The sequence below is a fragment of the Pavona decussata genome, unplaced genomic scaffold (genome assembly GCF_977016875.1).
Source record: "Pavona decussata unplaced genomic scaffold, jaPavDecu1.1 SCAFFOLD_72, whole genome shotgun sequence".
In the NCBI taxonomy this organism is placed as follows: Eukaryota; Metazoa; Cnidaria; class Anthozoa; order Scleractinia; family Agariciidae; genus Pavona; species Pavona decussata.
Window position 1 is genome coordinate 1811833 of NW_028145491.1, and position 17584 is coordinate 1829416.

Consider the following 17584-nt stretch of genomic DNA (forward strand, 5'->3'; position numbering starts at 1 on the left):
ATTATATAGCTGCCTTGTTCTGCATAGCAGAACATAAACTGACCTTTGTGTCTTTGAACAGTACTTCATTACAACTGGACATTGTTAGTAAAGGTAATCGATACCAAGGTATGCTTATATCCATTAGGTCCGAATTGCGTGCCTCATTGTTTGCCTTGCGAGCACACGTTGCACAATAAGTTTTATCAAGTTTACTTCGCCTTAGTGCTGTATTTTGTCTTCACGATTATGCCTCCTCGAACAGCCAAACGCCGCAACCGCCCGGTTAGCCTTAACCCGAAAACCATGTCTCTGCAGGAGCTAAATGCTTTACCTAGGAATTCTTTGATTCTTCTCGCGTCGGCTCTTAATCTCGTGACAACCGGCACGAAGACCCGCTTGGCCCAGCGGGTTTTCAAACACGAACAGGCAGGCACGCACGCACCTCAACGGGAAACTCTAACCGTCTTGAACGAAAATCCTTTGGATGTTGGGCGACCACAGCCTCCAGATCGCCAACAGATGCCTTCGGTCTCCACATTTTCGCCGGATCAACTTCTCCAACTCCGTGAGATCATCGCTGAAGTGGTTGCCCCTCAGCGCTCTGACCAAGCTGCTGGCTTGCCACAGGACATTCCTCTACTTTCTCCTGCCAGCGTCCTCAACAGCGGCCCCGCCACCGGCCTCAACGCGCCGAACGCCCTTCCAAACACCTCAAACGCCACGTCGGGAGAATTCCAAGATGGCGGCTTATCGCAACCTCAGCTAGTGCCCAGTCTCCTCCCAACGGCTCTTCAAGGTTCCCTGGGCGTCCCAGTCCACCAACCTCCCCCGCAGCCTCCACACGAGAGCACATTGCCGCCGCTGCCGGAAAAGATCCGCACCAAGATTACCAAACGTGAGTACATCAATTTTAATGACTTGCTCACGGATAACATGTACCCACACCTCTCCCATGCCTCATCACAGAACAATTTCACACTCAGCCTTGACCCTCAGGATGGCGACTCATATCCTTTGTCCGTTCTCAACGTAGAAAACGCCGTATTGACGGCTTATCATCTTGGCTCGAGGCCTGGAACGTCTTCCTTCGCTCAACCCTGTCCCTGTACCCCCACCTCGCCCCAGACCTCCTCGCATACCAAGACCAAATATGTAAATACAGCAGGAAGTTTAAGTCCGCCGCTTGGCTTATGTACGATACTGCCTTCCGTTTCACGGCTCCCACAAACACAAACGTGCCCTGGGGGAAAGGTAACGAGCAGCTGTACAATGACATCCTAAAGGGGGAGACCCTCCCTTACTGTATCCACTGCCACATGTACGGTCACCTCACCCTGGCATGCCCTCTAAGCTTCAGGATCGGTCAGCCACAGCTTCAGGATCGGTGCCGCAACTACTGCAGCAGAAGCTGGCCTGCCGCCTTGGCTTATCCAGACACTAGGACAATGGTCAAACAATTGCTTTACCCTCTACATACGAACTCCACCTTCTGTGCTCCAGAAGGTTCCCAGCTGGCTGGCCTCCTCGTCCTCTTAGGGACAGGTTTTATATAAAACATATTTATTGGACTCTGCTTTCGCATATTGTAATTGGCAGTATTTGGGATATTATTTGGGTGCACACCTGCCACTTCCCTTGCATGTTGCAGGCTGGGTGGGGCTCTCGCCCCACCTTAGCTTTCACTTACACCCGGGTGGGGACACACCTCACCCGCTGGCTCATCCATACTTTGCAGGGTGTGTCGCTGCCACCCTTGTTACGTTACTTATCATTGCTAGGGTGTGTTGCTGCCACCCTTGTTGCCTTACTTGTTATTGCTAGGGTGTGTCGCTGCCACCCTTGTTGCGTTACTCATTATCACTAGGGTGTGTCGCTGCCACCCTTATTGCCTCCATTTGCAGGGTGTGTTGCTTCCACCCTCCATTTATGCTAGGGAGCACCCAATGTCTTTAGTCCCATTTACTGCCAAAGATTGTGTTGTGTGTATTTATAACTACTATGTTTAGCGACAAGTTGTTAACTGCCATGAAAGTGTTTCAGTAGATGAAGGAATGGTGCCTTTCAAAGGACGATTGAAAATAAAGGTACACATGCCAGATAAGCCAGTGAAGTATGGCATCAAATTGTTTATGTTGTGTGACAGTACCAATGGCTATTGTAAGAAGTTTGATGTTTATGTCGGCAGTGATGAAAGGGATGTCGGAAACCTTGGAAAGACAGGTAAAACTGTTTTGAACCTTTTGCAAGGTTTAGAAAACACACATTATCGTGTATAGATGGCCAACTTTTATACATGTACCAGTCCCATTCTTTTTCTTGCAATGAAAAACATTGGTTTGTATGGTTGTGGAACTGTGAAGAATCCCAAAGGCTTTCCTATGAATGAATTGAAAGCAGTGCAAACAAGACGGAGGGGTGATATTGCATGGCTTAGTTGGAATGGCTCTATGTTGGCATTGAAGTGGAAGGACAGAAAGGAGATCTTTGCACTGAGCACCGTACATTTTTCTCCAGTACCCAGACCAGCTCCTAGAGTTCATGACAATGATGATGATGATGAAGAGGGTGATGATGCTACTGTCACTAGGAGGGTAAAAGAAAGAGAACAGTGGAGACAGTTGACCATATCATGCCCACACCTTATCAAAGATTACAACAAGTTCATGGGAGGAGTGGACTTACATGATCAAATGACTTCTGTGACCAAGTCTAAAAAGCAAATGAGGTCGTACACGAGAATGTTTGTGAAGCTCCTTCAAATGAGTGTCTTCAATGCCTACGTCATTGAATCCCATTACCAGGCACATCAAGGTCATGGCCACAGAAAGAGAGATCTTCTTAGCTTCAAACAGGAACTGTGCATTCAGTTAATAGGAGATTTTCCCACAACTCATGAGAACAGTCACAAAAGGAGGCGAAGCTCGAATGAGTACCCAGAGAGAATGGATGGTGTAGGCGAGCATATTGTTTGTCGTGGTGATGGCAATGATCACCGGTGTGCTGTTTGCTTGAAGAAGCAGCAGGAATTTATGAGGATGAACAGGAGTTGGAAAGAAGGACTGTCCATTCAAAGACAAGAAAAGCACCTTCAAGTGCATGAAGTGTAATGTTTATCTTTGCATTGGAAAGGAGGGCTCTAACTGTTTTTTGATTATCATTCAAGGTTGCAATACTGGCTTTAGACTTTCAGAACAAATACTGCAGATAGACAAAAACTGAACAATGCTGTGGTGAAAAATCATTTTTATTACTATTGTTTTGCTGTGGATAAAAGAGAAAGAAAGACATGAAAGACATTTCCTATCCTATTTCAGATAAGGCATAATTATAATGCATCACCGGTACATGTACCGGTTGAAAACTGTTCAAATTATATTGACTTTATTTAGATTGTTTTTGGCAGGGACACTTGTATTTGAAAGAGACATGTTCTGTCTTACTTCAAAGGCAGAAATAGTACTAGTTAAGTGCATCTCTGTTCCCAACCTAGAAGAGCAACACCATTAGTCTGTGGTTTTTCATGTTGCCTAAATTGAGAATGTGGTAATTCAGTCAATGTTGTACCTATAGACATTTAGTATATCTTTAATGAAAGAAAATTTTCTGATGAATAAATTGATATGGGTGTGCTTTATACAAAAATGCATTCTTCTATGTGAAAAATGCACTTTTTTCAAACTTGTGCATTTTAAGCAATAAATACAAAAGGTGCCAGTGTCCAGGGTACTTTCCGTCTGAAATACTTGGTGGTGAAAGGGTTAAGACCACTCCAGTTTCTCTTCTTGAGGAGAGCCCGAACAGCCTAAGATGTCTCAAGCAGGGAAAGGTGGCACTCTCCTGGCGAAGGCATCCTCCAAATCCTGTAACCATACTGCATCCCTGTTCCCGGACCCTCACGTCTCCCATAGCTCTCTCCAAAACGAGCTTGCCTCCTCAATATCCTCAAATATTTCCCCCTCTCTGGTAACAGTGCTGGAGATCTTCTGGTACCCAGGACGTGCCTCTTCCACATCACACAACAAATCAAACTCTGCATAAACCGCCTTGCATCCTCAGTAAATTGGTGATTTAGAGATCTTGCCTCGTCCTGCTTTTCCCCCAATGTAACAAGCCTTCAGTTTACGCAACTGTGCCTTCTTCTTCTCCATATAATTCACCAGCTTTGAAGACAAGATCTTTTTACACTCTTCCAACGAGAGAGTCCGATTTTTCCTTTCCTTCTTGGTGACTTTTTTGTTGGCCCTTAGTCACTCCCACTCCGCCTTTGTGATGGATATTCTTTTCGGCAACTCAGTAGCTTTCTCTTCAAACTCCCCTCGAGACTTGTCGCTGTGACCTTTTCTGCATCTACAATGCAGGTCAAAAGTGTTGGGACACTTAGCGAGATACTACTGAAATAATCTCCCCCCACCCCCTCCCCCCCAAGCAATGTTGAGATTTGACACTACAACACAGATTTCAAAAAAAATACTGTTTATCTGCATCTTCCAACATTGTTTGGGGGGGAGGGGGGTGGTACGCTCCAATTGTGACCCCAAAAAGCCAACTTTACTTGGAATACATGATTATTGGACAGGTGTCCCAACTACTTTTGACCTGCATTGTCTGAAAGTGAGTATTTGAAAGAGATCAGGTTTGTGGCCTATTGGTAGATGAAAAGCGGGGCTTCTTATGAGAACTCTTGTTTGGTAAGCAAGAAGAACATATTTGTGAACAATATACAAGGAATTTCAATTGCCGCAGTTTTCGTATTGTCATATTAGAGTATGGATACGGGAAAGGCGCAACAGGTGTATATCAGGAAAAAGATAGACAAATGAATACCATGCAGATCAGTGAGTCGGGGTAAAAAATAACAACTTGCATGTTCACACTGTTGTAACGCTTAAGAAACGATGAGCTTTATTTCACTTTCAAAGAGTTCAAAACGTGGTGTTTTGTTTATTAAATCGGATATGCCATCCGCTGCGCACAAGGTCTGTTGTTTACATAGAAATCGTGTTATACTGTGAGCGCGCGGCTCTGAAAGCTCCTTAGAGTGTTGTCCTCAATGAGAAAATGGAGGCTTCAGAAAGCCAGAGAGTTGTTTACATTATAACGTACAGTCGCGCAGACACTGAAAAGTTCCGTAGAGAGACGTTTGGCGAAGCGATAATAGAGGCATGGAATAGCTTTAACATTGAAATCTCTCACTGGGTGGTAAGCATGGAGGGTCATGCCACTACCGATGCCGATGGCGATCTCAACAAGTACCATTTTCACATGGCGGTAAAACTGAAGAAGAGAGGTAGATGGCTACAAGTAAAGAGATACTTGAGCCAAAAATTCCACATCGAAGTTCATTTCAGTGACCGCCACAATACATATTACAGCGCCTACAAGTATGTCACGAAATCAGACCTCGAAGCGGTTCATTCTGTGGGTCATCCAGACAAACACAAACATGATGGACATTAGATGGTCTTTTTTCCGGTTCTGGAAGCCCATTTCACAGAGTGAACAGCGAGAAATCGCGCCCTGTGGACATTGTTTTGCACGATTCATTCTAGAGAATTCTAGCAATGTTTACATTGCTGACTGACGGCGACATGATGCTCGCGACAATACTCAGTAACGTTTGCATTCATTTCGCATCAATGAAGAACAGTGTTTAAAAATAAACTATGGCCGGCTACTCTTGTTGAGTATATAAAAACAATTGTTGTATAATGCGCTCCAAAGGAACGTGTCTGAATAGAGTTTACAACATTACTCAGTAAATTGAATGTTTTATATAAAGAGCTAATTAATAGCTTTCTTTTCTTGTGCTTTTACTGAGTACTGAGTTGAAAATGCGCAATAACTCATATAATGAAAGAAATAGTTTCTTCAAACTAAAGAAAACATACATACTTTCTAAATTTGTGTTCATTTAATGTCAAATACGTTTTCAATTTGCATAAATCTCCACTATTTAAAGTGAGTATTGTAGTGAGTAATGTTCAGTTCTTTACGTCAACAAAATGCAAATGTCACGCATGTGATAAACTTCTCGTTGTCACGAGTTTTACAAAGTGACAATTACAATTTACACAAGCATTTTCCTCAGATAGCATGAAAATGAAGTTACACTTTACACGCTTTAGAAATTCACAGAATATACTGAAGTGTAAATAATAAAGCATGTTCAGTTTTCACAGTTCCGCATTGCGTGATTAATATTTGGTTCTACCGCCTTTAGAGGCAAGGATAGCTTCTATCCTTTTGTTCAAACTGGCAATTGTGTGGGACACTTAGCGAGATACTACTGAAATAATCTCCCCCCACCCCCTTCCCCCCAAGCAATGTTGAGATTTGACACTACAACACAGATTTCAAAAAAAATACTGTTTATCTGCATCTTCCAACATTGTTTGGGGGGGAGGGGGGTGGTACGCTCCAATTGTGACCCCAAAAAGCCAACTTTACTTGGAATACATGATTATTGGACAGGTGTCCCAACTACTTTTGACCTGCATTGTAGTATGCCCCGAATGCTCCTTTTTGCAGCCCTTTATTAACAAAAATGCGATCACAGTTGAGTAGAGAGCACAATTTGCAATCCACAGGTATCCAATCGGGTTTTCCACTGGTGAGATTGCAGTTTGCCGCATCAGCCCTTCCACGGTCTTGTTGGTGTTTTCAAGATCATTCCCAGAAGGTTTCTCCTTTGTCCTGGTGTCAATCTGGCGACATTTGTGGTCCCCCGGGTCTGAATTAACTGAAGTGAATAACTGCGGCCCCGTGGGATTCACATGGCTCTGTTCTTGCATGTTATGCAAATCTAAATCAACCTCCTAATTTACATTTTGCTGTGACTGAAAATTATCACCAATCTCAACTTTCTCCGTTTCATTACTTTCCATATTTCCTGGTCTTCGCCTGCAAACCCTGTACACAATGTTACTTGCAGCATTGCCAAATGATTTTTCCAGGCAACCAGCCGGATTGCAGAAGTTTTGGCTTGATAAATCAAGATGCTCGTAACCCATTTCATCTCATAGTTCTTTCATCATCTGCAGATAGCCCTTTCTGCGTCCGTTCTCTGCTAGCGGCAGTTTGTTAGACTTCACCAATTATTGAGCACTCTTCTTACAACTTTCATTTCATCCGTCCACTTGATCCTTCGTCTAGTCTGCGACTGAACACCAGCCCCGTGCTGCTCCATAATTTTGTCCAGTACGATAACAACACAATGTTATAACCCAAATCCAAATAACTGAAATACTCACGTCCCTTCGCTAGGAGGCACCCAGAGTCTCACCTATCCCAGGTTTGACTGTTCACAAAGTAAAAATATTTGTCTGGATGTATACTGGCACTCCAAGCTTGGTTTGCTTTTGTGGTAGCCGAACTTTTGAACACAGCGCTAAAACACGTATACACTACTCCCTTCATTATTATCATTACATTATTATCATTACACTACCATACTATATTATTATTATTATTATTATTATTATTATTATTATTATTATTATTATTATTATTATTAAGAGCACAACTTGCAATCCACAGGTATCCAAACGGGTTTTCCACTGGTGAGATTGCAGTTTGCCGCATCAGCTCTTCCATGGTCTTGTTGATAAAGAGAAGAAGCGCAAGTACCAGCAGCGGGTGTTAGATGTAGAAATGGGTTCGTTTACGCCTTTAGTGTTTGGAACCAATGGCGGAATGGGGAACGAGTGTCAGCGGTTCTTAAAGCATCTCGCAGACAAGATAGCTCAGAAAGACACGGAACCTTATCATGTTGTAATCACTTGGCTCAGGACACAGATCTCGTTTGAACTCTTAAGATCGGTACATGCATGCGTCAGAGGTTCGCAAACGCCGTTTCGTAGCAAGATAGAGCAATCATTAGAATGTGAAATAAATGTCGCTAGCGCGGATATCTGAAATACGTGTCTATATGCTTTTCTACTTAGGGCTTTTTATGGACACTGGTTTAGAAGTCATTAGTGTGATTCGATTATATGATCTTAATATCTCTGCATAATGGAATTCTTTATTTTATAGAATTTTGAACTTTTATTATTAATTATATCTATTCCCTCGTCTTTTATGTAAGGTTAACCCTTTCCCTACTAGTCCGCCCTGTACCGCCCTCACAAAATATGCCGCCATTTTCCTAAACCGCCCTGTACCGCCATGACAACAAAAACTCCTTACTGTATCCCAGAGAGGACAAACTTTGGTTTCTATTGTTTTTGAAATAATTATCAAACCTTGGCCAATCATATCGCAGCTACTGCGCATAAATTTTCGGCTCCCTGAAGCAACCACATGGCGATAAATTCCGCGATGCGATATTTTTGATCACCAACATGGCGGCCCGTTTTCCCGAAACTCTCGCTGTCTCAAGAGAAGAATACAATGGAATTTTTGGAGATACCGACACTGAAATGGATGTTGGAGATTCGGATATTGATGTTAGTGAGGTGGGAGATGAAAGTGAAAGTGGTGAGAGTGGGAGTGAGAGTGAGATTGAAAGCGAAAGTGACGAACCGATCGAGTGGACAAATCGACTGAGGAACATTGCTGTTGACGAGTTCACTTCACCTGTGGGAATCACATTTGAGCTCACAAATGAAAGCAGAGAGGTTGATGTGTTCAAGGCATTCTTTGATGATGAACACATGAATCGTATTGTGACTGAGACGAACCGCTACGCTCGGCAAAAACTTTCCGCTCAAGCGCTGGAGAAATTTCGAGATGTAACACTGAATGAAATAAAAGCATTTCTCGGCGTCTCAATCTTGATGGGTATAAATTGTCTGCCATCTACTGCCGATTACTGGTCAAGTGACCCATGTTTAGGCAATGAGGGGATACAGAAAGTCATGACCAAAAATCGTTTTGAGCAAATCAGTCGATTCTTTCATCTAAATGACTTGTCTGTAGAACCTCGAAGGGGAGCAGATAATTTCGACCGCCTCTACAAAGTGAGACCAATTTTGTCTCACTTCAATTCGAAGGTCCAAGAGTTATACCGTCCCAGAAAACACATTTCTGTCAATGAAGGGATGATCGGTTTCAAAGGACGGTTGTCATTTCGACAATACATGCCCGCAAAACCTACGAAATATGGTATCAAAGTTTGGATGGTAGCAGATGCGTCGAACGCCTTCGTTGTCAACCATGAAGTTTATCTCGGTAAACAACCAGGTCGCGTCCTTACAAATGGTCTTGGACATCACGTTGTGATGGAGTTGATGAGACCATTTCTCAATAAAAACCACCATGTTTACTTTGACAATTTTTTTTCTTCCCCCAAACTGCTAGAAGACCTGCAGAACGAAGGAACATATGCATGTTCTACTGTACGAGCTGGCCGTGTAGGGTTACCGCCATCTTCCCGTCGAAAGCTGAAGAAGGAAGGTGACATGATTTGTGAACAAAAGGGCAATCTTGTGTACACTAAATGGCATGATAAACGCGATGTAAACATTTTATCAACCAATTTTGATCCGCTTAGTCCAAAAACAGTCAAAGAAAGGCGAAAGAAAAACAGGGATGTTGTACGTGTCGAGAAACCAGGTTGTGTAGATTTGTACAACACGCACATGGGGGGAGTTGATCGCTCGGATCAACTTCGCTCATATTATAGCGCTTCGCGACCCTCACACAAGTGGTATAAATACTTATTTTGGTTTATATTTGATATCACAGTCTGTAACTCTTACATTATATTCAAAGAGAATGTCCACAGGCCAGGAAGGCGTACTTTAGTTGACTTCCGTTTAGCGCTTGCGAAACAACTCATTGCTGGATTCTCAAGTCGGTCTGAAAACCGAAAACGTACAATGAGGGCAGCTTCACTGCAGTCAGTCACAACTCCTGAGAATGCTGCAGGGCATTTTGTCACTCGGAGGGAAGGGAACGCCCGGAAGAGGCACTGTGTTCAGTGCAAAAGAGATGGAAGAAAGACCGCCAGCGATCGTGCGAAGGAGACTTTTTATGAATGTAGTCAATGTGGTGTCGCATTGTGCAAGGATACGTGCTTCCTTCGCTTTCACTCGCTTTGAGAAACTATTGTGTTCTAAATATTCAACATTTTACGGATAAAGAAAAACACACAAGCGATTTGCAACGATTTTTACTCATGTATGTAGCTTTAAAGGTACTTATATGAGCTTGAACCAATGACAAGCGCATGTTGCAATGGCGGCAAATTCAAAAATTTTACTTGAGCCAAATTTTCAGCTGTGAAATATAATGAACTGAGATTTCTTCTCAACCTTTTTTGTACATAATATCAATTAAACATCATTTGGCTGTAGGTTCATGTGTGTTTTAATGCATCCATCACTCTACAAAGCTACTGAGCATGTATGTTTTGGTTTTCTGTGTATTTCTCTCACAATGTTTACAAGGAGCCTAGGAAATAGGAGACATTTGCTCTTGGGCGGGGCTAGTAGGGAAAGGGTTAAGTTACTTCTTTTTTTAGAATTTGTGAATGAATAGTGTTTTGATGAATTGATTGGATTTTTTGTAACAGCAAGGTGATTGTAACTAGGATTTTAATTGAGGTTTTGTAATAAAGATTTTATTATTATTATTATTATTATTATTATTATTATTATTATTATTATTATTATTGTTGTTGTTGTTGGCGTCCTACTGATCTGCATGAAATGAAACAGTTTCTTGGGCTGTTGTTTCTGACAGGAATCATGAAAAACCTACAATCTACTTGTACTGGTCTCCTTTGTCTGGTGCTATAATGAGCAGGAATAGATTTCAGTTATATTCATCAAAGTTTTTACACTTCAATGACAACACACAAATGCCTGCTGCAGATGACACTTCCCCAGACAAACATTTAAAGTTACATCCACTGCTGGATCATTTATGCAAGAAATTTTAGAAAGGTGTATACACTGTTACATAATATCTACATTGATGAGTCGCTACTCTTGAAAGGATGCCATACTTATACCCCTTAAAAGATCAAGATTTGGAATAAAATAAATGAAATGCATTGCTGACTACAATAAATACATGTATATGGGTGGGGTGGACCATACAGATCAACTGATCCAGCCATATGAAATAGCAAGAAAGTCCCTAAAGTGGTCCAAGAAGCTAGCATGTCACCTCTTGCAGCCTGCAATGCTGAATAGTTTCCTAGTTTAAAAAAGGGCACTTTTTGGAATTCCAACATGATGTCATTGCTGTCCTCTTTTTGGTAGAGACAGCAACCAGCTTGACATTCCAAGAGGGGAAGATGTTGTTAGACTTGCAGAAAGGCACTTTCTGGACCAAATTTCACCAACAGCAAACAAGCAAAAAGCACAGAAGAGGTGCAGAGTCTCTTACAAGAAGAACATCCGAAAAGAAACCTGCTACTACTGCCCAAGCTGTCCAAGCAAACCTGGCCTATGTTATTACCCCTGCCTCCAAATACGTTTGAACCAGGGGTAATAACATATCACACACTTTGAGTATTGGGCTAACACTTTAAAGACAGAAACAACACACTTCCACAAAAGCATGTGAAAGAATTTTTTGTCAGAAAACTTTATTTCATTGTGTGCAATACAGTATTATTGTTTGATGCCTTGCATAGTAGTCAACAGTGAAAACAGCTTGAACTTGTATATAGGTTTCTTTGTGTACATCATGATTTTTTTAAATGATATCTTTGGACGTATTTCATCATATGTTATGCAGTACTTTTGTAAACATTTTTAGCTCATTCTTTGCGTCATATGACGCAATGAATGAGTATCGTGGGGATCGAAATGTGGGCTGGAAGTTGTCAACCGTAGACGGAAATGACAATTTTCGACGCTTACCTTCCCCCTTAGTAAATGGAAAATTAACTTTGATAAACCTGAAATACACATGTGCAAGAATTTAACTGTTTTTACAGACTAAGAAATAAACAAATGACATTAAATCACAATTTCTGCATTTCTAAAGTGTGCAACATGGATCAAGAAGTCAAAATCTTCAAACCCAGGGGTACCCAGAACGATTTTTTGACACGCTCAATTGCACGAGCCAGGCCATGAAGGACGAAGAGGTAGATCGAGGCAGCCATATTGGAAGGGTGCTTGTTTGTTTTTCTCGCATTGGTAAGTAATCATTACTTTACTATTGTGCTTTTCTTTTGGAGCTCTTCAACTGACAACACACACATCAATAAAAGTGGCCAAGACAGTCACACTAAAACCTTTTCCGAGCTCCACCAATTTCGATCCAGACTTGAGGCTCGCTCGTATTAACTGCTTTACAATCTGCTTTTACAAATTACATTTTGCTTGCTCTTCTCCAACCCACAGGCAGCAACAACACACGTAGATGAGTTGAGTGAATCACACAGTGAACACAAGAGCATAGAGGGAATGAGAACTTCCCCATGCTGTTCTAAGCGATTTATTTCAAGCAATCGCTAGTGCCCCAGGATTCAACATAGACAAAAACATTGACAATTCAATTTCGATCCAGACTTGAGGCTTGCTCATACCAACTTCTCGTATCAACAGCTCGTATCAATTTATCTACGAACATCATGGAAAAAACCCTTCTTAATGTCAGCTTCTTATCTTTTCAAGTTATCATGGACAAGAAAATTGTAAAATCCATTGACCTTGGTGATACAGTAATACTTATTGGCATTCACACAAACGATACTGAACTGTGGAACATCTGAAAGGATATGGCAGCCAGGTTATGGCACTCTGCACATATTATGATTACTGTTTTGTTGATGAAAGCAAGGTAACATTTTCATGTCGCCACAATGGTTAAAAGTCCACTTGGTGCATTCTTTGCACAAAAAGGACAATTTAACAAAAATGTTTGCAAGTTATGTCCTGTTTATATCGTTTTTTAAAATATTCTTAATGGAAAGTAAAGAAATGCATTGAACTTGATAATACTCAGTTACCAGAGAACCTGCACAGCTAGTTCTCCCATTGTTATTGTTACTGTTGTTGATTCATTGTTGTAAAGATGGTAACTTCTTCATTACCATATATGATGGCAAGTCTTAATAACAGAAAACAAACAAATATTTTACTTTATTTCTTAGTATCTTTCAGGACTTCAGATTTTATTCCAAATTTTAATTAAACGTTCTACTGCCTGCGTGTCATTCCTAACATTTGTTATTGTTACTATGCCAATTGGTTAATTTTCAATTAGCGACTTGCTTGTAAATAGTCAGCATGAGAAGCACCATATCAAGATGGGATACATCATAATCCACCTGTATCTCAGATTATAACACTACTCAGTTTCAATATACCATTTTGCTGTTGATGTTTTTTTCTCATTTTGAAATAAAGTGATGTTGTGTTAACTTCAATTATTAATGTCAATGTGGCAATACCAAAATAACCACACAACATCCCCCCCACCTTTCTAATCCTAAGGCACTGTCCAGTTTTTTATGAAGCATGGCAATGCTCCTGGAATTGGGGGGGGGGGGGGCATGTAAAAGAAAGTTGGCCTTCAAAGCAGGGGAGATGGGCCAAAAAGAGGCTCTGAATGGGCAGTCACTCCCACATAATTACTATAAAGTGTACTTTAACGGTATGAATAATGACACAAGGCTCAAAATACAATTTCTGACTTTCTGAAAATTTCAGTTTTTCCCACAGAGCATGCCCATTAACCTCCCCCAACCCTGTACTTTGTTACTTGAATACAGTAAACTCACACTATCATAATCCTCATTCATTAAACTAGAAATACGTGACTTGCAAAACCGCGCGAGGCTGGGCTGGGTGGAAAGTTCTCTTTACTCGTATTGCAGCATCAAATGATGAGATTAAAAGGTTTCTGAACACAGGAACTATTTTGATGAGCATGGTCTTTTCGAGGTTCCACAGGCTAGATTAATTTTCGGTTGAAAATCTATTTCTGACGAGACCAAATGTACAACGTGTGTGAAGCGCTGTTGTGTTCGATGAATTTATTTCCCACGGAAAATTATTTTACGGCGGTCACAAAACGTGTAATTTCTTCAATGCAATCTTTCACCAAAAAGATTTCTGGAAGAAAAGGAAAAGATTCTGGAGAGATAGTTCTGTATCCAGTGAATATTGATGAACATTGCAGTTGAAATTTGATCCGGTACGCAAACTTTCCCGATGTATGCAAATTTTGCTCCAGACGACTCCAGACAGTCTGACGTCATTTATACTTTGTTTTTCACTGTTGCTAGGCAACAGTGCGAACACCTTAAACGAACACTTTCAACGAAATATATAAAACTGTAAATATAAATATATTTTTCGCTCGAATTCACGCGGCTTAGCTCCGCTCGGAGTTTATTAACCTCGGAGTTTATTAACCTCGCTTCGCGAGGAATAATACCAGTACCCCATTACAATATTATCAAAGTCATTCTTTTCTTTCCCCTTTGGTTCAGATGACCATACAAGAATGAGCTGGCTCTCAGCGCCCTTTGATTGTACTTTAACGTTGTAGCGAAACGACCGTGCAGCAAAACAATCTTAGCTTGGAGCGAGACGACCGGGTATCAAAGGTTTCCCCAGGGTCCCAGGGGCAAAAACAAAAAACAATAACAAAGTTCCACAAACCCAACTTTGACAGAAGAAAATTACTAGGAAAAAAAGAGGCAGTGTCATATGGCTTACCTACATCTGCGGATGGAAAACACGTCATTGTATGTCCTCTTCATCGGTTGAGGATGTCTTTTGCTCAACTTGCCAACTTCCATCATACGTGACAAAAACACTACCAACGGTCTTGCCTATAAAATAAGATACGTGAGCAAAACCATTTGAGCTCAGTTTGCTCCTCATGCAAACGCTGTGAAAGCAGAAACAACTAAGATAATTTTCACCCGAAATAATCACATTTTCATACTAAACGGAGCAGCAGGTAGCGAAACGACCGGATACCCGTTGACACTTTTTCGCGGGCATGCTGCCATTGCTTTTCGAGCGAACTCCAAACAAATTCAGCAAGTAATTGTAACACAATGAATTAGTTACCATTGTTTACGTAGTCTCTGTGACACTGCTTGGTAATTCGCCCAAATAACGTTTGTATTTTCCAAACAAAATGCCAAAATGTACAAGCACGGTCCGCAGTGCAGGCTCTGTCCGATCAGCGCGATCCGCGCGACTGTCGATCCGCGCCTTTTCGTATAACCCCGACTGAGCCCGCGATTTTCGGTGAGATATGTGACCGTGTGTGACCGTAAGAGACCGTAAGATTGAGATTGAGGGAATGCGAGAACTTTGAAAGCCAAAGGCTGGATAAGGAGATAACTTTAGTTTACCAACATTCCCATTCCCTGTAAATGCAAGGGTGAAAGGAGAGAAAAAAAAAAGGAAACAAAAGTAGAGAAGTAGTCCAGTGTCGAATCACATGACGAGAAGAAACAAGCGCCAAACCTCGAGTTGTGCTCTAGCGCGGCGGGGCTAAACCGCTAAAGTACGGGGTCAGTACAAGTCAGCACCGTAGATCAGAAGACGAAGTCACAGGTCAGGTCACAGCTAGACTGCGAGCAGTCTCTCTTTTGCTCGAAAATCCGCGAGGAAGAAAGCAAAAACACTGAGCAACAAAACGCCATAACTAAGATGTACGCGTCAGCGCCAATCGCGCCAATCTCGTACTCCTCGTACCCAGAGTCCTCAGGCTTTTTGGTCAGCGGATGGGCGCCAGGAGAGAGTCCACAGTACCGGAATTTTATTACCGCAGGACCGCAGGATTTATGCGGTAGTTTATGCAGTAAAACAATGCAAGCCGTTACGAATTCTCCAGAGTCTCTCCTGGCGGCCAACTGCTGGCCAAAGAGCCTGAGGACTCTGGGTACCAGATTGAAGTTGCGCGCAGAACACCGGGACGCGCAAACCAGAAATAAAAGCTGCTGGAAACATTTGTTTTTATCTCGAAATTTTGTGCGGTGATTTATCTTGATTTTTTGCATGCATGCAACATTCAACAAGCCACTTCAAACTGTAACGCTCAGGAGAAAGTTACCCAGTACAATTTTCTGTATGTGAAAAAATGCCTTTTAAAAGATCTATGACTTCAGTATAACCTTTTGTCATATAACTCTACACTAATGCAAGGACCACTTTGGCTTGCACAAACAGCAGCAAAGTGAAGCCAGATCTTTGTGTCGATCAGGATCATCAAGGGTAATTTTATTGCCCAACATTTCAGTAAGACAAAACTAACCTTCTTCAGGGGCTGCAAAAAGCAGAGAAAAAATGAAAATAAAGGGTTACAATATATTTTATAAAGGTTTCTGTACCCGTTTCTGCTTTCTATGTTTGTCAATCAATCACATCTCAACTCTTCATTAGTATCATCTTAAATATATTGTACCTAACTGTTTATTTCCATATGTATATCATATCAGGGACTCTCCAAGTAAAGCCCCTGGCCAAAGAGTTTGTTAATAGTCCCTGCCCAAGTATAATTTAATCTATGCTGCTTCATGTAATTACTTTGGAATGGGCAAATAAATGATTGATTGATTTACCAAGCTTTCTGTAGCTCCTGAAGAAGGTTAGTTTTGTCCAACCGAGATATTGGGCAATAAAATTACCCTTTTTAGCTCTCTGATTAGCCTTGAATTGGGTTTTACATTTTTTTTTTTTTTTTTTTTTATTTGTCAGAGGAGTTAAAGAATGTGAGGTGCTTTCCACTAAGCAATAAAAACATGTGACTTAGCAACTTCTGGTCACTTTTGATATGTTGGAAGTAAACACCTCACTGATTTACGAACCATATGTTCTTGAGAATCTGTACATTATTACTTCTCCTACCTTATTTATCACTGTCACGCAAATGAAATATTTGCAATGAAAATGGCAAAACTAACTGAAACATGGAGGCCATTTAACTGCAATTAGTGTTCAGAGACAAATTACATATGCATTGCCACTGGCAAAACAAAATGAGACAAATAAATAAACACAAGATTTCACACCAGTACTCAACATTTAAAGCTTCCCTTTACAGTAATGGCCTTATTCTTTTAGCTCAAACCAAACCAGAAACCAACTACAAAAGTGGTCACGATTGCATATGCAGTATGTTTGACTGCTGTCAGACATGACAGAGTGTGTCTACAGGCAGGGGACCAGGGAGTCTGGGGGGTCAAGTTTGGTGTGGTGGCCTGCATAACATTTCCATGGCGTAGCTGCTTCTCTGTCCGCTTGGCGTAGAACTTTGAAACTCTTGTTGTATCTTTGGTGTGGGGCAATGCCCCCTCGTGTATATGCAGTCAAGCCTCCGCTAACAGACACCTTCCATAGGCGGGCACCTCTCGTAAGTGGACACTTGGTCATGTTCTCAGCTACATACAAACACTACATTTTTAACCTCCTATAAGCAGACAGCTCTCTTCAGAAGGGGGCTTTTTCTGGTCCCTACACATACACCAAAATATATTACTGCTTGCCTTCTTAGCTTTGTGCTCCACGTTTCTGAAATGATGGGTTTTCCATTGATCATATCAGGTAACATTCATCATTAATCATATCGCCATTAATCAAACCCTTATTTTATAAAATTTAGGACATTTAGGTGGTGCTCAAGTGCAAAATAATCCCTTCAAAAGTCTATGCATCTTCCTTTTCTTTCCCAG

General features: G+C 41.5%; 1 protein-coding gene and 1 long non-coding RNA gene across 3 annotated transcripts in view; one reads left to right on the forward strand and one right to left on the reverse strand.

Annotated features, from left to right (window-relative positions):
• The window catches only part of LOC146476901 (uncharacterized), a 39079-nt gene extending 23988 nt beyond the window's left edge, over nucleotides 1-15091 (reverse strand). Inside the window, exons 1-3 of one of the 2 annotated variants that reach the window (XR_014865483.1) lie at nucleotides 14973-15091; nucleotides 14613-14728; nucleotides 11264-12506 (exon numbers count right to left, since the gene is read on the reverse strand). This is a non-coding gene — a long non-coding RNA (uncharacterized LOC146476901). Of the gene's footprint in view, nucleotides 1-11263; nucleotides 12507-14612; nucleotides 14729-14972 lie in introns of those variants that run through there. The other variant, XR_014865482.1, reaches the window with a different exon arrangement.
• Nucleotides 286-2258, forward strand: LOC146476904 (uncharacterized). The gene is made up of 3 exons (XM_085113845.1): nucleotides 286-877; nucleotides 1016-1233; nucleotides 1989-2258. Exons 1-3 carry the CDS (start codon nucleotides 286-288, stop codon nucleotides 2256-2258), a joined length of 1080 nt encoding a protein of 359 aa, XP_084969971.1.
• Nucleotides 15092-17584: the final 2493 nt, after the last annotated feature.

Excerpts from the sequence above, each read along its gene's own strand:
- LOC146476904 (XM_085113845.1), top strand. The coding sequence starts at position 286 with ATGTCTCTGCAGGAGCTAAATGCTTTACCTAGGAATTCTTTGATTCTT. Across the intron at positions 878-1,015 it reads CCGCACCAAGATTACCAAAC|AAAACGCCGTATTGACGGCT; the intron begins GTGAGTACATCA and ends TTCTCAACGTAG. Across the intron at positions 1,234-1,988 it reads AAACGTGCCCTGGGGGAAAG|CGACAAGTTGTTAACTGCCA; the intron begins GTAACGAGCAGC and ends TACTATGTTTAG.